The following is an 18921-nucleotide window of genomic DNA, read 5'->3' as shown; positions in this document are numbered from 1 at the left end:
CAGCTGACGTACATTAGGAACAAACATTTCTGGAAAGCATGCTCTAAAGCTACCTGCCTCCCACCACCTCCATAGCAAATCCACTAGCCCCAAGGCTCGCCAGCCCGAGCACCAGAAAAATTCACGTAGAATGATCTACAGAAAGGAGGAAATCCCCCCTAGGACCCAACCACAGCTAATTCCAGCTGAGAAGAACAATGTCCTGTGGGAACTAAGCACCTTGAATGCAAACCTTAAACTGTGGCTCCAATACTTTAACTCCAGGCTCCCCAGGGGTCCCAAAGGACACATTCAAGTCATATTTTGTTTGATCATAAGGAAGCTTTATTTTTCCCATCAGTCAAATAACTAACTTCTTGCAAAATGTGCAACAAATCCCACAAGCAGACAACAAGCTGGCCTCAGCCTGCAGACCAAAAGTTCACAATACAACATGCTATGAGCTAAAATATACCATTTCAAAACACAACAGTACACAGAGCATGCATGGCAGACAACTCCATCAAGAACCCCCCACAGCTGACTGACTGCAGTATTCCACCTAGGAGTTTCCAAGGCACAGAGAGTGTGCAAAACCAGCCCCCTACAGCCAGACATCCACAGGCAGCACAGCCAAACGTTTACAGCCTTTCTTGTAGTAGGCGCACAAGGTAGCCTGGTGGCTCTCATTTAGAAAGGAGCATTTCATGGGTGGCTCAGGCAATCACAGACCACAGGTGGGGTCAGTCTCAGCACCCTGTTATCACACTGTAGTCAGGCAGGCAGGCAGTCAGTCATCCAATTCTGTCTACTTACTGGCCAGCCGCCCAACTCCTCCACCCTCTAGTTCCAAAGCCCACAATCCCTTCTTGGCATCTTGACTTCTTGCTTAAAAGTCCCGCCCCAGCCCAGCTCTTTGACTTTTCTTTACAGATTTACAAACTACAAACCTATCTCTTCTGCAGATTCACTGACACTGAGGTTTCTCCTCTGCTTTTTTCTTCAAAATCTCATCCCACCCGCCTAACTGATCAGCCTGGTCCTATTTTCACGCTGCTCCCCCTGCCCCCCACCCCTCAGCCTCTCTTGCTCCCTTCAGATTTATCTCCCTCAAGTACAAGTACGCGCTGGCCCTTAGATGTTCAGTGTTTTGACAGCAGTGTGATCCCTGCCCACTATCCCTGAAAGGCCCACTGCTCCCAGTAATTTTTCATAGTCCTGGAATGAGCTGAGAACTCTTAACCTGAATACTACCTTCAACTTCCTTTAAAAAAAAAGCCTCTCTTAACCGTGTTTCAAGGGAACCATTTAAATTAATTTTCACATCACATTCAGCAGTGGGGACAGCTGCAAATACCATCCAACCATCTCTACCTTTCCTCACTGCAAGTTAAAAAGGTAGATTAAGGAATGTATTTCAGCATGTACATTTTAAATCATGACATGGAAGTGCCATTTACAAAGTGAGGACCATCAAATCCCACAGCACATACAATGCCTTTGTTGCACATCCAAATGGCTCAGATTTCAAGACAGACAGTAGACCACTACTACCTAGGTCAATCCCCCTTCAGCTGCCGCAGCACACCACCCAAGTAAGCTACAGTCCCCAGCCAGCCCTCTCCAGACCATACCTAAAGGCCTTCTCCATGTACCTGTGTTCCTTGCCTTTCTGTCCTGCCCTGATACCACGTGTTGTGGACCACCCATCTCTCTCTTATCGGCCCCTTTTTGCTGCAATGGAAGACACACTGCTACCACTGGCATGTTAAGTTGTATCCCTTTCCTCAGCTTCTCTGGTACCTTAGCAAGAGGTTCTGGTGCACTTTCCTCCTACACGCCTCTGCCCTCCCTACCCACGGCCCCATGAAGTCATACGTATCATTTTCAAATTCCTCCAGGTACCAACTGAAATGGCCAATCATTGACTGGTGTCCAAGGAGGAAGCTGGATGAAAAGTTCTCTGCAACAACTGCGAGGCCTACTTCCATTCCCCAGCCCTCGGATATGTGGGGACAGAGTTCCTCTAAGCAGTCTCCAATGACTCTTTGAACTCCCTGTTACACATCAAATGCTGTCCAAAACTCTCTGCTTGGTGTTCCCAGCTGTTTCTCCTTTGACGCTCATCACTCCTGTCCCTATTCTGTCATGTGTTGTGCCCTGTGTTTGGCTGATTCCTAGCTCTGTGACCCTCTCCAACTGGGAGTGACAGGTCTTTTCTTCTGGTGGGCTCCTTCATACCTTCTGGGATTTCATATCTGCAACTACGTGGGGTCTTAAAAAAAGCAGCTCCTGGGAAATCTTTACACACATATACAGAACCCAACCCCGCAGAAGAAAATGGCTATGGAAATATACTTTCCTTTCTTCTCCACAAACAGGAGCAAAAGTATTCTTTGGGAATGATTTCAATATATATATTTTTTAAGTATGAACTTCATATAATCATTATGAAATCATGGGAGAGTTAAACAGTATTGGACGGTACTCTTTTCTCCTCCTATCCAGTGCTTCGGTAACTTTTTCTCTATTTACCCGTACTAGAGAATTCCTCCAGTTTTACTGTCCCCCTGCTCAAATTCAGTTTGCTTCTGATGATTTAGGCCTAGCACAAGCAGTTCCCTTCCCATCAGAGTTTTGTTTCTCTATAAATGCTGTGTGTTGAGCCTGAAGGTGGTTCACTATCTTCTCCTCTATTTCCACACCTTGTGCTACTTCTTCATCAGAAAGCGATAACTTAGTCTGAGAGTCTTTGGTTACAACAATGACACAGGTTCTCCGTGACTCAAGGATATTTGCGATTACCACCTGATGCCGATACTTCTCTAAAGCCTTCAGGGATTTATCAATTAAGATGTCTGGATCTGTTTCCAATTTAAAGGAAATAACAAAAGCTTCAGGGGCCCATTCCTTGACTAGTGGAGATAGCATTTTTGGCACCATCTTCATCGTGATCTGCATTCAGGAGGGAAAAAAAATATCAGAAGACAGACATTTGTGCACATAGTAAAATGATTTCAAAGAAAAATAAGGTAAAGACAGGGAATACAGAAAATGCTAGTTTCACCTGAATTCTACACTTAGAGCATTGGCATTTTTAAGTCTCCGTTTCATTTTATTAGGAAAATTTAAAAATGTCCATTGTCTCACACACCCACAAAATTCAGTTCGAATACCAATTTGGATGAGAAAAAAAACTTTTCTTGACAGATGAAACATCCCTAAGTAATGGAATCAACGTGCAAATTCCTCCCAGTGTGCAATGTCCTCAACGTGCAACATGTTGGGGATAACCCTGATCCCACTTAAAGGTGAGTTTTCAAACCTCTGTAATCCAGACATATGTAGGAGGGCTCACCGTTTCATTCTGCACTGACATTTTTAGGCTAAATATATAGTGTCTACAAGCAGGTTCTGGAGATCTGCTAGCCCTGGATCTAGTTCAGGCACAAAGCTAAGCAGCACCACCAAGCTAGATTGGCAGCTCAGCCATTAACCTGCCATGCAACCTTTCCACTCCGTTCCTCAGCATCACCTCCCACCCTCTGTTCTAATTTGCCCACCCATGACACACCTCAGGGCACAAACTGTTTCCTCACAGGCTCTTCCCCCCGGCAGATCCTGTCATCACCAGCCTTGCGCACCCGCCTCCATTCCCCTGCCTCCAGACTTACAGGAGGGTGGAAATCCTAGCCGCCTCCCTAGGAGAAAGCCACTAATCAAGGGGAAAAAACAAGGAAAGGGTTGGAAAGGAAGGTCCCAGTGCTGGTCTGCCAGCCTCAATGCCCTGGCACATCCAATGGGTGCAAGGGGAACTCCGTGCTTTTTGGCATTGAGCACTGTCACTGGCTTCTGCCTCCATAGGACACCCAGACTTGTGTGCAGGCAAGTTCAAGGTCACTGAACCCATCACGGGCAGGGCAGGCAGGATGAGCCGAGCGCATAACCCCCTCCCAGAGCATGACTGGCACGGGCTAGAGCTTTCACCTGCAGAGGCCCCTCTGAGGACTGGATCTTGTGCTCAGGCATCTCCGAGGCTGGCACGTAGAAGTCAGACACGGCTGCAGCCAGGTAGAACATGGCGCTGGCACCTGAGGGGACAGGCTGGGGTAGTAAGAACATAGAGAACATACAAACTGCCATGGACTGGGTCAAACCACAGGTCTGTCTTGCCCAGTCTCTTGCCACACTGTGGCAGAGCGCTGATGCTGGAAGGGAGAGTGACCTGGGTCTGACCAGTCTTTTCCACTGTTCCTCTCTTGCAGCCTGCAGCATTTAAGCTTGAGGAAGCTCTGATGCAGAGGCTGTGCCCCTCACTCCCATACCCAATAGCTGCTGATGCCCCTTTCCTCCGAGCACATGTCCAAGCCCTTTTTGAATCTGACTGAGCGCTCAGCTTCCACAACAGCTGGTGGCAATGAGTTCCACACACATTAATGAGCTACCGGGTAAAAAATCGCTTCTTCTCCATCGTTTTAAACTGACTGCCTACTAGTTCCATGTTGTCATCCCTAATTCTTGTATTGAGAGACATAAAAAATAATAAATCTCTATTTACTTTCTCTTCCCCATTTAGCATTTGGTAAATGCTCATGTGACGTCTGAGACATCTCTTTTCTAAACTGAAGAAGCCTGGCCCTGCTCCAGGCCAGAGTCATCCTCGTGCCCGTCTCTAGTTCTTTCCCATGGCTTTGGAGGTGGGACCAGAACTGGGGACTGTATTCAAGAGGCAGGTGCCCTGTGGGTTCATAAATGGCACGTGACACTTCAGCTTTGTTCCCCACTCATTGCTAAGCTTTTGTTTGCCCTTTCAACAGCTGCCGAGCAGATGTTCACTGCAGGTCATCCAACAGTGCAGCCTCTGTGCCTCTCCCAGAGCACGCGGGCGTGTTTGCGACCACCTACAAGCTTGTCCGTGTCCATGCACGCACGCAAGTACGCAGGCACAGTTGTGCGGGGCTGTGTCTGGGTCTGCTCATATGTGAAAACGGACACGAGCACAATCACGCCTGGGCATGCTTGTGTGGGACCGCGCCTGCGGCTGCACATGTGCACGGACACAATCCGTGGCCGTGCCTGCTCACACGTGCACCAAGGTGCACAGGCACAATCACGCGCAGGCCAGGCCGGTTGGGGCCGCCCAGGAGGCGCGTACCGAGGGGCGCGAGGGCACGGGCAGCGGCACGCAGCAGCGCCAGGTACTCGGCCAAGCCGGTGAACTCGAGCGGCAGCAGCGCGGCCTGGTCTCGCGCGCGGTGGTAGTCCTTGAGGGCGGGCAGCAGGCCGGGCAGGGCGGCCAGGTCGGCGGTGAGGCTCGGGCCGGGCCGCAAGCACAGCGCGTCCAGCAGGGCGGGCGCGGGCGGCAGCGCGCGGGCCCAGGGGAAGGCGGAGCGCGCGCGGTGCAGGAAGCAGACGCCGTAGCCGGCGCGCACGAGGCGCTCGGCCGAGGCCGCTCCGCGCCGCCCGCTGCTGAAGTTCTCCAGGAAGCGCACGGCCCGCGCCTCCAGCGCCACCTGCGTGCCCCCCGACGTCACCAGCGCCACACGCCGACCCCGCGCGCGCTGCGCCTCGGCCCACGCCCGCACGCGCCCCTCCGCCGCCACAGTCTCAGTCTCGCCCGGCCCCGCTGCCGCCGCCATGGCCGCTGGCGTCACTGCCGCGCGCCGGAAGCGCGACCGGGCCCCGCTCCCTCCCCCGGAAGCGCGCCGTTGCCGCAGCAACGCGGGATGCAGGCCGAGGCGCTGGTGCCGCTGGCGCTGCCCCGCGGCCGGGGGCGGCGCTGCGAGCTGTGCGGGGCCGCGGCCCAGCTGCGCTGCGGAGCCTGCGGCGTCACCTACTACTGGTGAGCGCCAACCCCGACCCGCTGCGTCCGACGCTGGGGAGGTCACGTCTGGGGTCCTGCAGACGGAATGTGCGCACGCGCGGCGGGGTCCGACGGGGGCAGGGAAGGCGGCTGTGGCCTGCGGGACAGGACTGAGAGGAGAGGCTGAGGGACCTGGGCTGATTTAGGCTGCAGAAGGGAAGACCGAGTGGGATTGAATAGCAGCCTTCAGCTCCCTGCAGGGGGGTTGCAAAGAGGAGGTCACATCTAGTGCAGCCCCCTGCTCCAAGCAGCACCAGCCCCGACTCCATCATCCCAGACGAGGGTTTGTCTGCCCGGGTCTTACAAGCCTGCACTGCCTCTCTGGGGAGCTTGTCCCCATGCTTCACTGCTCTCCTCGTGAGAAAGTCCTTCCCAGCATCTAACCCAAACTCCCCTTGCTGCAGCTGGAGCTCGTTGCTTCTTGTCCTGTCACCTTGCCCCCCTGAGAACAGCCCGGCTCTGTCCTAACACCTTTCATCAGTGTCCTGAGGGAAGAGTCCTGCCTTTCTATTTTAAAATATTGCAGTATTGCAACCTGCTATTATTACAGACTGATGTTACAAGTAAGCACTCCCTTCTGTGAAAAATCCAAGAGAAACTAAAGGAGGGATAACAGAATATGTAGTAGAAATTCAGTAAAAGAATATGTAGTTAAAACATGTTTTCCCCGTTGTACTACCAGTGATGCAGATCATCAAAAAGCCGACTGGGATAGCATCCATGAGAAAATATGCCAGTTGCTGACTCCAGTTCGTACATCATTACCGTTTTTCAGTTCTGAAAAAGAAAGGAAGCATGGTATGGAACAGCTGCTGCACAGGCAGGTACGCACAACACAAAGAACATCACCTAGGAATTATCAATAAAAATTATTAGAATGTTCCCCTTATATTTTGATGCATTTAGAGCGTGGAAAAAGAGCCAGTTGATCAATAAGACTTTTTAAATTTAATGTTTGCTGTTGTGTGATTGAAGCATCCAAGTGCCTTACCAAAATGTAACAGCTGTATTACAACGTGGATAAGTAAAACCACATTCCCCAAAACATATTTTGTTACTAGAATGACAAGTCAAATAAAACAAAAGAGCCCTCGGTCTGCCCACTGCTTCAAACCATAACATCAAACAGCAATAGATAAAATGCTTCAAATATGAAATTAAAAGAACAAGAATGCTACCATGACGAATATCAGTGATGTGCTGGATACCATAGCTATTTTTATGTATGCTTATGTGGCAGTCACTAGTATCTAGGTGGCTGCCCTATTAAATAATCCTTGCTAATATCCGGAGGAGAGAGTTCTCAGTGGTGTGCAATGTCCGATGGGAAAAAAAGAGTGCTGCTCTTTCACGTTATGACCAACATTTTGAAAACGCATGAGAGAGTTAGTTGTGTAACTCTTAATGGAAATTGAACACCTAACTGTCTTAGTCTGCTATGAACATCTTCACCTGAATCTAGTCTGGATGGTTACTGTTTTGCTCTTTGTTTCGTTTTCAAAGGTCACTGCAAGTAAAGGGTACTGAAGTAGTAGCATTCCAAATGTCACGGGGTCAGGGATCACTGTAACAAAGCCTGTGTGTGTATTACGTAAGTGGGACCGACTCAAATTCCGAATATTTGGAGATTGAAATGGCAGCCTTTTCACATGCATTAAATTGTGTGCACTTTAGTCCTTGTTACTGAGGAAGTCCTTCTACCCCTGCCTTAATAAGCTGTAAGCATCAGTCCCTCCATTTAGGGATGAGATAATGGAGGATCTGACAGTGAGCAATAGAAACCTGTCTCAAATGTGAAGGGCCCAAATTTCATCCATTAGGTATTGATAACACTAAAACTAAAAACACTGTTGAAAGTCTATGTAGCAACGTATTGTAAGAGAGAAAGTGATGTGTTTCCATGTGAGGAGAATATTTTCATTCATCCTGTGCTCACTTGCATCTATTACTTATTTTTCCCCATAGAAGTACATAGCTGACCTTACTTATGAAGTGGCCCAGAAGTTTCTATATGAAGGAAAACACGAAGAAGCAATTCCTGCAGCTTTACATTCACTGCGTTTCAGCATTAGTATTTATGGCTCAAAATCTGTGAAATTAGTGCCTGCTTATCTCATCTTAGCTGAAGCTAGCACTGGTAAGTTTTCTGCTGAAGGAAAAAGTATTGATGATAAATACAGAACAGTAACTTTAGAAACAGAAAGTAAGTGAAAAACGGAAACAGAGTCTTTGAAGGACTTCCAGTGAGCTCAGTGTACACACACATATTCAGTAGAAGTTTTCCTATACACATATATTTACAAAGCCAAAGAAATTGTGTGAGGTTGTCAGTTTCACTGACAATTAATTTTATTTTTTTCTCCCAATATCTGCCATGACATTCATCAAGAACTTCTTAGACCAAAGTTCAACATCATCCTGAACTCTCTTCATCTTTAAGGACATTCCCATGAAATACTGAGGAATGAAGTCACAAGCTTATTTTGTGTAGGGACATGGGGAAGGAATTCAGAATTGGTTCAAAAGAAATAAAACTTTTCCATTATTTTCCAATTCCCAGAAAGGAAGTATTCTCTACTTTTTTGGCTTCAATCAGTTCTGAAGCATAAAGCTCTATGGTATTGGTAAAGCTCTCTCAGCATTGCAATTGCCCTCTGAAATGAGATTGGTTTGGTGTCTTGACCTGTGGAGCACAACTTCCACTTTTCCACACAGGAAAAACTCCAGTTCATTGTCATCAACAGGATTCTTTTTTTATGGCCTGGCATCAGCACTGAAGATAAGTATCACCCCTGAGCCCATGAGTCTGATTTTTTCTGATTGAGAAAGCATTCAGGAGTATTTTGCACGCCTCATCTGGGGATAGCCTAAGAAATAATTTGTGCTACAGTCTACACATCCAGACTTTGAAGCTCACTGTTAAAAGGGGTTCTGGAAATTTCTCTTTCTAGTCACAGAAGGCACAGATCAGTGTCATAGGTGATGGCTTCATTTGCTTGCATGTTCTAAAGCTTGTGCAGATGCAGCACTGCCTACTTTCACTTCTGCCCCCAGAGCCAAAAAAAAAAATCATGGCAAGGGTCAGATCCAAGATCTGTGTTTACTTGGAGAAACAAAGAACAAAGGAGCCCTACCGTTAATTCCATCTTGATATAAAAATACAAGTCTCTAGTCATTCTGCATAACTTAAAGACATTTTGGATCTGATATTTGGAGATATTGACTTCATACGTGGCATTCATTGCCTTCACTTGGATTTGTAGATATGCGACACATCTGAAAATTGAGCACTTAGTCCAAAGGGTATCTAATCGGAGTGTAGGTAGGGAAGTAGGGCCCATGTGAAAATGTGATATTACTGCAAGCTGAAGTTCCTGGTCTGAGTATTGGAATGGAATAGAAGAGGAATATTCTGTAGCTTCTGCGAACATTTGTCTTACTCTTCTCCTCTACATGTAATTTCAGGTCTTGGTCATCTTACCCAAGCAGATGAATACCTCTCTCAGGCTCAGTGGATTGTTCTCAAGACTCCCGACTGCACTAATGCCATTCAGTCTAAACTGCATCGTAACCTGGGTCTTGTCTATGCTGCTAAAGGAGACTTTGAGCAGTCTTTATATCACCTAGCTAATGATGTAAGACAACTAAAATACAGAACTGCTAAAGATTTCACTCTAGTAATTTTACATAGCCACGGTAAAAAAAGTATTAGGAAATCCCATCAGAAAGCTAGATTGCACTTTGTTGTTTCAGGGGTTTTGGTTGTAGCTGTGTTGGTCTAAGGACATAAGCAGACAAGGGTCTTTGGCTAAATGTGATATCTTTTATTAGACCAACTAAATAGTTGGAAAACTTGTTCTTTGCAAGCTTTTGGGCACCAGCACCCTTCTTCAGGCAGAGGGAGAGCCTGCAGTTGTATTGTGCTCTCCTGGATAGGATACGGCTTCTATCCAAGAGAGCACAGTACAACTGTAGGCTCTCCCTCTGCCTAAAGAAGGGTGTTTGTGCCTGAAAGCTCGCAAAGAACAAGTTTTCCAGCTATTTAGCTGATCTAATAAAAGATACCACCTTTACCCAGAGAACCTTGTTTGCAGATTGCACCATAGATTTTAGGCACAACGGTGATAAGTGCCTTAGAAAAACCTAGGCTGTTTAGGTAAGCATGTTAGACAATGCATGCCAGTAGTTATTAAAGCTTGTGTTATAATAATATACATTTCCCTGTATTTTGCATTTCTTCCACATGCTCTTTTTGTTTTAGGAGCTTATTAACATTCATCACTTTTTTGTGTTCTCCATTTTATACCATGTTCTACTATTTCTTTATCAGGAGCATGTTAGAAAATAATTAGACTTCAATGTATCATACTTAACTAGTTCCACAATGTTTTCCCTTAATTTTTTTTTTGCTGTGATAATTTATGAGAGTAGTCTTGCAACATTTTACTACTTGTAGTCAGATTACATCTCTTCAAGAGTGATTGTTACTGCTATTTAATCTCTCTAAAAGTGAATAAATATGCTATCAGTGCTAGGAGAAATACAAAAGAAAGCTTAATTACCTAATAATGGCCTTCAGCACTAGGTCAATACAGATGCATACTCCTCCCTCCCTTCCTTCATTCTTCAGAGTAGAGGGGGATCTGTATGAAATCAATCTGGAGTATATAGGATCAGATCCAGTTCCCTGCTAAAAACTTTAATGAGAATTGGATCAAGAGTGTACTCTCTTGTCCAAGCTTCCAGTGTTGCAAGGGAGAATGGATATGTACCTAATGCTATGAAAAGCAGAGGTCAGCGCGACCCAGCTGCTCCCCAGAATCTGTGAATCTCCTTGAAGGACACCAGTTACTAGGTAACTAAGCACTCTTTCTTTCATCAACCATTTTTTTATTATTTATTTTTGCCAGAGTATTGACCGAGATTCTCCTGTGCAGTTCTCTGGTATGCACGCTGTTTTATACAGGTATAACAGACTAGTGCCATTTTAATTTAGTAACATTTTATACCCACTTTACATTTTCAACATGGCCAGGAATCAGAGTTATTCAGTTATAAGCTTCAGCCATATATTTTTAGTCTGAAGATATATTAGGGAAGATTGCAGCCACTTCCTTTTGGCTGCTGTGGTGTTGGGGGCCTGTCTGGGAGTCAGTAAAGGCTTTCTGTTTTCAGCCTAGAGGCAGCTCTAACTTTCACTGGGTAGGAAGCATCCCTTCAGAACTCTTCGCTAGTTTAGTGTAGCTCGAATGCAGCATTTTGTGGCCATGGTCTCTCCCCTCTGATGAGAGATTTCAGCACAGGAGATTAGGCGCTAAATTAGCCGTCTCTAGTCTTGCTTAAGAGTCTTCTTTTCCAGACATGTTCCTATCTGGGAACATGGCAGAAGTTTTTTGCCTCTTGAGTAATTAGATTCTCTTTAATGGCATTCTCCTCTGGAGTGAAATGCATCATGTAATCAATGCATCAATAACTGGGGCGGAGGGGGGTAAGAATTAACATATATTTTTTTCAATAAGATTTCTTTTAATATGAATACTAAGCATATATTATTATGTTTCCTTTGCATTTCAGATTTATTTTGCCAGTTGTGCCTTTGGAACTCATGATACCAATACCTCTGGAGGGTATTTCCACATGGCTAATGTTTTCTTTCGCCAGAACAAAATGGACATTGCAGACTCACTGTACTCTGAGGTTAGATACTTACTTACGCACTCTTTTCAGGTGTTTGCATGTTTCTGACCTCCTGTTAATGTTATGACAGCTCTGAGAAGAGTCAGCGTTTTTTAAAACATGGCATTAAGGCTGTTTGGTCCCCATTTATTTTGGTAGGCCAGCTAAAACCCTGCAGCAGAGATCAGATGCATGTGTAGCAAAACTGAACTGTGATTACATCCCGAGGCCCTGGACTGTTGAGCTGCACATCACGAAGAGAGTTAGCATCCTGAGAGCTAGTAGAAATGGAATAGTTAAGACCCTCCAATCACAGGCTTCATTTAAAACTAGGTTGTGCAGAAGACTAGAACACACTTTTTTTGGTATCTTTAAACTATCATATGATATTCTTTTAATATTCTCTTTCCTTTTTAATAGGCAACTGATATCTGGCATGCCCATTTCAGTAGGTTGATTCAAATCCAGTCGCAAACTCTCAAGTCTGCAACAGAAATTGATATATTAGCTGGAGATGTGGAAGCCAGTGAAGAACCTCTAAGTAAATACAGTTTTCAGTCTTATTCTTACTCAGCCAATATGGAGTCCTTTGATTCTATTGTATCTTATCCACCAACTATTTTTAGGCAATTCTTAAGGACATGACATTTGTTTAAGCCAAATTCAGTCAAGTTTCTTTAAGCTATAACCACAGAAATTTGAGGTTTTAATACTACTGTATTAAAAAAAAATATTTTCCACTGAAAGTATTTCATTATTTACATTTTTCTTATTTAGTTTTTAATGGATTTAAACTGAAATAAAAAAAATGGAATTGCATCTTACATAGGTATGTATATGGCCTTTTATCTCCTTAAACAGATGAACCCTAGTATATTCTGTGTTCATCTGTAGAGTAATCCTACAATAGTCATAGAAATCCCCCCACTAGATACATGAGGCTGTACAAAATACTAGCAAGTCTACCATTTGTCATAGCCCTGCACTGATGAGATGGATTAGACCAGGGATTTCAAACCTATTTGAACGTGGGGCCAGATCATGAGCTTTTTATCACCCAGTGGGCGGGCCAAAGGACCCGACCGCCCCCACATTAGGAAGCTGCTGAAGGGCTGGGGGAGGCAGAAGGGGTGGTTTCCCGTTGCAGCACCTGGGGCCTCAGAAAACAGCTTGGCAGGCCGCACAGCAGCCCGCAGGCCATATGTTGGACAGGCCTGGATTAGAGAAATGTATCTTTTCTTTTCTGTCTTGAACATCTATAGCTCTGTAATATTTCGAGCGGACAGGCTGATGTTCACTGTATTTTTATATAGAATTGTTCCATTTGTTACAAATTACTGCAAAAATATGACGCTGAAAGCGACCATTAGATACAGTTATGAATGAATGGAGAATTTGTAGGGAGCTCAGATTCTGCAAGTGTGGGATAGTTGCCTAGATGTATGAAACAGAGACAGCTAGATCATTTTATTCATGCCTTCTTTTTGTGACCATGTCCAGCATAAAATATTTGCATTCTCAAAGCAGGTGAGGCCCAGCAAGCTGAAGCCAGTCAAATACTGAATGCAATATTAGATATCAGAGAACAGGCCCCAAAACACAAGCCTGATAAGATGGCCATCCTTTTGCATGCTCTTGCAATGCTTCATTACTTCACCATGGACTTACCAAAGGCAAGTTAAACCTTTTTTATTCAGACAAAGCACTTAAGAATTCCTTCTTGAGCTAATGCATAACTTTTATATATTCTGTTAAGTAGAACCACATTAGAAAGATCTCTCAGTACCTACGAAGTTATTTTTAAAAATAATTAGCACATGCAGAAGTGTTCTGGTTGCAAATCAAGTCACTAAGAAGTTATAATACTACAGGTTCAAGTTGCCTGTGCTGTCTTAACTCTGCTCACTTGCACATGCCTTACTATACAGTCTAATTGCCCGATTACTGGCCACTTCTTCTTCTTTCATTGTGCAGATTGAATTATGCAGTTAGGAAGAGAAGGGTCCAAAATATGCCTTTTCTATGATGTAAACAAGGATTCAGTCTACTGAAATTATTGGTTGACATTTTGAACACTTTGCTATGTTTACAGAGGTCCAAGTCAAACATAAGGTAGGGCAGGGTGGCACCTCCGAGACTAACTAGTTCAGAGAGGCATGAGCTTTCACAGGCAACAGCCTCCTTCATCAGCATCTGATGAAGCCTCTGACACAGTAAGCTGCTGTCCACAAAAGCTTACGTGCCTCTGAGGCCAAGAGCGCAGCAGAGTTCAGGAGACTGGACACTGATGAAGATAACGAGAGCACCCACAATTGCATCAGAAGGGACTGATAATTCTAGTACACAAGAGTCATCCAGGATAGAGTCTGTGCGAGTCCAAATTGGTTCAGCTGTGCTGCAGTTAGCGTAGCGCTGTCTGGTTACATCAGCAGAGTTTTGTCCTGTGTTTTTTTAGGAGGGATATAAAAACTTTTGTTTCAGGGCATAAACAAAACATTGAATGCTAAGATTAGGAAGAAGCTTTCCATATGGGGCAGATTCCTGTACAGTTGCTCACTTCAAGGTTTCTTATGCTTTCCCCTGAAGCAGGAGGTGTGGCCCACTTGGGCCACTGGTCTGATGTAGTCTGGCCATTCATAGGACCGTAAACATCTGTTTTTACTCCCTGTTGAGAGAAGGCTATAACAACTTTATGGCATTTATATCTTTTTTATTGTCATTTCAGGCTCATGAACTTGGGGCGAAAGCCTCTCTAATAACCCAACAATTGCAAAAACAAGACTTATTGGAAGATATTCATTGTTTATTAAAGTTGATTAAATCCAAAAACTTTTCAATGTAAAACAAAATGCAGTTTGTTCATCTAGATCCTACAGGTCTTCAGCTAGGTTATCTGTTCCAGTAAGTTTCTGTAACCATGATGACCGTGCATTATTAGCTCGTTGCTACTTTCCTGTTATTGTCTGGCTTCTCTCTCTGGAAATGTTCCCTTTCATCTCAGTTTTTTGGGTGTTTGTTTGTTTTGTTTTTTTTTTAAATTAAAATTCTACTTCATGCCAGTTGCATTCTGTTCCTATATAATGGTCAATTTGATTTTATCTGGATGGTTGTAACATACAATAATACAGCAGGGTAGGAAACAAGAATACAATCAAAGCGAGATTAACGACTTCAGAAAAGATGCCTACCTCATGCTTCAAGTACACAAAACAGACCATCATGCAGTCCCACATTATCCCTCTGAAGAGTTCTTACCCCACTGTGTATTTCAGTAGAGATAGAAGTTCTGCTCCCAATTCCCCCGTCCCCTCAAAGTGTCCTAACTTACTTCTTTCTAATGTACCCAGTGAGATAACGTGGCGGGTCGGTCTAACAGGTCTTTGGGTCTGGACAGAGGATATGATTTCACTGCACAGTTAAGCTAAGGGAGCAGTATCCACAGCTGCGTACATCCATTGCAAAGCAAGCCCTACCTCTAATTTGCACTACTGTTTTGCACTTGCCTCGGGGGCATCTATCCTGTGTTTTTGTGTCAAGGTGTTCCAGGATACTTCCCCGTTGTATCCATTGTAGGACAGTTCCCAGCAGCCGTGGGAAGTCCCCAGACTCAGCACTCAGATGATTCAGCCTGCATCCTCACTGCAGGGAACGTAGGTGTCCATCTGAGCTAAAGCGAGGCTTGGGCTGTAACCCACACTCCCAACCCCACAAGCTACCCTGGATGTGAAGTACCTCTCAGTTCCCATTTCTTCCTAGTGATGCTTCAGTGAAGCTCCCTGCTGAAAGCTTTTGGCAAAGTAGCTCAGGAAGAGTCAAGAAATGCTTTAGGCTTTTGCAAGGATGAGCACATTGGCATTTGCCAGAGAGAGATGAAACTTGCAGTTTTCATGCTTGACAGCATAGAAATATCACTAATCCAGAACAGGGATCAGTGTCTCCCTGTACTCCCTCGTACGTGCCACGCAAGAGCAGCACACAGTAAAGCAGATGCATCATGAGCTGTGTCCCACTGCTCTTTATTATCCAGTACAGGCCCTCTTAGAAACCTGGCTGCTGGATTTGCCCCGTGCAGCGGGACACAGGGGTAGCAACTAGATAAAACCCTGGATTCTTACCAGCAGGGAGGGCCTTTTTATGTCTCATTTAAGAATGGTATCTTCGCAGAGGTTCATCAGCAAGTTCAAGTTCAGCCTTTCAGCAGCCACCAGGGGACAGCACATTTTAATCTTTGAGCAGGTGTTGCCATTAAAAGGTGTCTCAGGCATGTTGGATGTTTTTCTTAGAGTTTTTCCAAGACAGTGGAAAGGAACAAGGAATTGCTAATCAGAGCATTTGCCGAGGCTTGTGTTAGAGCATCATTAGAAAACTCCTTGGCAGATGTCCTTATTTGGAAATTACACAGACTTCTCTGGGGCAGGGCACACGCATCCTGGCATGGGCACAGAGCTTGAAAATCCACTTGGTCGAGCCGAGCCGGAGCCTTCGCCATGCAAGGGCACAATGTGGCTGGGTTGTGCTTACCAAGGTTCTGCTTTTGCAGGTTACAGAGAAAGCGTCTACCTGCAAATAGGATGTGCCCAGTGCCCTTCCACCAGTCTGAGTCCACACAGAGACCTCAGTTGCCTGCTAGGTGTTTCTATGGGCTGCTATCCATCCCCTACCAGACTTCCCAAAAGGTACCAGGTATCTCTTCAGCTGCTCTGTACTTTGCTGAATTAAAGCAGAAGGCAAGCTTGCTCTGTGTCTATTTCACTGGACTTCTGGAGCAGAGAGCTCAGGCCCGGAGGTGGAGGAGGGCTGGAACTTGAGGGTTTTCGCAGCTATGTGATGGAGGGAGGATTGGAATAGCAGATGGGCGACAGCAAGATGAGACAACTGTTGAAGCCTTTTCCAGATGGGCATGGCAGTGGGCTGTCCTTGCATGAGGAGTTCTGTTCCTGGCTCTGACCTGCTAGATGACCATAGGCAAGTCACTTCATCTCATTGTGCCTCAGTTTCCCTGTCTGTAAAAGGGGATGATGGTGCTGACCTTCCAAGGCCATTTGAAGGCTGCTGATGAGAATATAGGAGTGGTATGTGGCGAGGGGCGACATGATCTACCAGCCACTTGAACTCTAGTCAGGACCCCCAGTTAGAGGCTAACCTACCACGAGGCCTGAGGTGGGATTTTTTTCTCCCCCCCCTCCCCCCATGTACAGCTACAGTACTTACTACCAGGGGAAACTCCCCCCAGCACAAGACAAGACTTACCTAGTGGTCATGACACACACCTATTTGAGGTCTGTATAAGAGTCACGTGCATAGAGAACAACCCCAGGAACAATGGCAGCTTTCTGCTGCTCTGCTCCCGAGCAGACAGGAACTGCCCTTTCCTGCAGCCCTACTGCGAGGAACGCACGGCTTAGGACTGGAGACTCACCACTGCTATACAGAGTCATTGGGTCTCAATTTAGAGACTCTGCAGGTGTTACATATAAGCCTTGTTCTACTGAAGCCTGCTGTAATCCTAGGCAAACCAGTATTTTGTACTTAGAGGGGAAAAAAAAGTCTCTGTATTTAACCACTCCTCTTACCAGTCTCTCCCAGGGCCCTCGCGACCCCCATGCAGTGACGTGGCCCAGGCCCTGGATGCACTAGCTAGAGCACCCCCACTGCACAGAGCTCCCAGCCTCAGGGAGTCACACCCCTCAGCCCTTCACGGCCGCCTGCCTCCCCTTGTCCACCACTGGCTTTGCAGGTGGGTAATGCACTTACAAGAAGCATAACCCGCCCCCCGCCGAGCCCTGCCAACACCTACCCCTGCACTGGCTGGCTCCTAGCAACCTCAGGAGCTGTTCCCACCACAAGCACCAGGGCCAAACTGGCTGCTTTGGCTCAGCAGCCAAGGTTTATAGCCCCTGAGCTCCACCCCTTCCAGTCATGTGCCCTCTGGCCCCCCTCTCTTACTGAGTCTGCTCTAATGGGCTGCAGCCATTGCCCTCTGACCTGCCTGTGGCCCTGCTGCTTGCTCCCATGTAGTTGTTCACGGCCCCTGTCGTTAGCTTCCCCGGCTGCTCCTGCAGCTGCCCCTACCTCGGCTGCCTGCACCAGGCTGCAGCCCTCTAGTGCTGCCTTCCTGCTCCCCAGCAGTGGGGCTTAGGGGACCCTGCTACGTTTTGACGTGGCTCCTTCCACGCAGACCAATGTGACTTGCACACGTAGACTGTAGGTCTTAAACTCCCGGCACCTGCAGCTTCCCCATAAGTCAGCCCACTTTTACATGGGCCAGGTGGAGGGGAACATCCGAGGTGGCCAGATGTGAAGCTGGCCACTTTGTCCCCTGTTATGTGGCCTGTTGCAGAACTGGTGTCCCTTAACCACTCTAGTCCAAAGGGCGCAGCTTTGCCTGCCTGGTTTCTGCTGTGCAGAGTCCTTGGTCCCGTCCCAGCTTCCCCCATGCACCGGGTGCATGCACATGCTGCTGAGCTGAAAGTGAAAGTGCCCGTGACTAATATGGTGCATGTTGCTGTCATCCTTGCCCCTGTCAAGGCACCTTCTTGCGACAGGCACTCACCTGCCTGCTGCAGGAGAGGGCTGGGAGGGTTGCACAGCACGGCGGGTTGTACAACACAGTGAAGCTGTATTCCCCCTTGTCAGGGAAGCTTCGTGTTTGCTCTTTCTCTCACTTCCTCCCCAACTGTCCAAGAGGTCAGCATAAAAGGCATCTGACCGCTCGGCAGAGAACATAACAACCAGCTCAGCATCTCTTGCTGTGGTCTGCAGCAGGTGAACTATTAAGACGCTGGGAGGGGAACATGGCCCTGGCCTGTGGCTTGTATTAAGCCATAAAGGAGCTTGTGCTCTGCGCAGCACAGACTGGAAAGCCAGGAGGGGACAGTCAGCTCTTGCTAGAAAAGCTGCCGAAGACCGGGGACAGCATCTTGTGCCATTCACTGCAGGTGTCTGTTCGGCCAGAGGTTGGCCCCCTACAGCCCACAGGCTCCAGCCCAGGAAGAACTGGATCCAGCTGTGGCAGCTCAGGGACCCAGCACCATACTCCAGGCACAGCTGTGAAGGGGGCCTCGCCACGGCCTAGGTTCCAGATACCTCTGCAGCAAGTGCTGGCCCCGCGGGAGGAGGTGGAGATCCATGGCCTGCAGCACGGGCTGGAGGCTGAGCAGCGGCCCGCAGCAGCAGACTGCTCACCATGGTTTCCTGAACACCCTGGCGTGGGAGGTCAGCCTCATCTTCTGCTGCAGGGGCAGGCTGGAACCACCCAACCCGAGTCAGAGGCAGGACCTGGCCACCGCTCATCTCCCCACGGCCAAAGGCCCCTGCCACCAAATGCCACGGCCCCGTGGCAGCAGGCCGGATCCAGTGGTCCATCCCCTCTTCTGCTATCCTTGCCCCAAATGCAACGTGCC

The 18921-nt window shown here is 47.0% G+C and overlaps 2 protein-coding genes across 3 annotated transcripts; one reads left to right on the top strand and one right to left on the bottom strand.

Moving 5' to 3' along the window:
* Window positions 1-284: 284 nt before the first annotated feature.
* Window positions 285-5646, bottom strand: PPCS (phosphopantothenoylcysteine synthetase). The gene is made up of 3 exons (XM_090023994.1): window positions 5135-5646; window positions 3967-4070; window positions 285-2934 (listed from the first exon to the last, which is right to left on the bottom strand). Exons 1-3 carry the CDS (start codon window positions 5616-5618, stop codon window positions 2560-2562), a joined length of 963 nt encoding a protein of 320 aa, XP_089880120.1. The 5' UTR covers window positions 5619-5646; the 3' UTR covers window positions 285-2559.
* A 16-nt stretch (window positions 5647-5662) lies between these two features.
* Window positions 5663-14583, top strand: ZMYND12 (zinc finger MYND-type containing 12). Of its 2 annotated transcripts, none has more exons than XM_090023990.1 (8): window positions 5663-5821; window positions 6525-6666; window positions 7808-7979; window positions 9308-9477; window positions 11417-11539; window positions 11939-12059; window positions 13046-13191; window positions 14244-14583. In XM_090023990.1, exons 1-8 carry the CDS (start codon window positions 5706-5708, stop codon window positions 14358-14360), a joined length of 1107 nt encoding a protein of 368 aa, XP_089880116.1. In that variant the 5' UTR covers window positions 5663-5705; the 3' UTR covers window positions 14361-14583. The 2 variants fall into 2 exon arrangements, with proteins under 2 accessions (XP_089880116.1, XP_089880115.1); XM_090023989.1 differs by having other exon boundaries at window positions 13043-13191.
* The last annotated feature ends 4338 nt before the right edge of the window (window positions 14584-18921 follow it).

Source organism: Crocodylus siamensis, chromosome 12 (genome assembly GCF_052110815.1).
Source record: "Crocodylus siamensis isolate JL-2025a chromosome 12, ASM5211081v1, whole genome shotgun sequence".
Taxonomy (NCBI): Eukaryota; Metazoa; Chordata; order Crocodylia; family Crocodylidae; genus Crocodylus; species Crocodylus siamensis.
This window is presented reverse-complemented; position numbering and strand designations above follow the sequence as displayed.

Excerpts from the sequence above, each read along its gene's own strand:
- PPCS (XM_090023994.1), bottom strand. The coding sequence starts at position 5,618 with ATGGCGGCGGCAGCGGGGCCGGGCGAGACTGAGACTGTGGCGGCGGAG. Across the intron at positions 4,071-5,134 it reads CCGTGCCCTCGCGCCCCTCG|GTGCCAGCGCCATGTTCTAC; the intron begins GTACGCGCCTCC and ends CTGTCCCCTCAG. Across the intron at positions 2,935-3,966 it reads CCTCAGAGGGGCCTCTGCAG|ATCACGATGAAGATGGTGCC; the intron begins GTGAAAGCTCTA and ends TCCTGAATGCAG.
- ZMYND12 (XM_090023989.1), top strand. The coding sequence starts at position 5,706 with ATGCAGGCCGAGGCGCTGGTGCCGCTGGCGCTGCCCCGCGGCCGGGGG. Across the intron at positions 5,822-6,524 it reads TGCGGCGTCACCTACTACTG|TGATGCAGATCATCAAAAAG; the intron begins GTGAGCGCCAAC and ends TTGTACTACCAG. Across the intron at positions 13,192-14,243 it reads TCACCATGGACTTACCAAAG|GCTCATGAACTTGGGGCGAA; the intron begins GCAAGTTAAACC and ends TTGTCATTTCAG.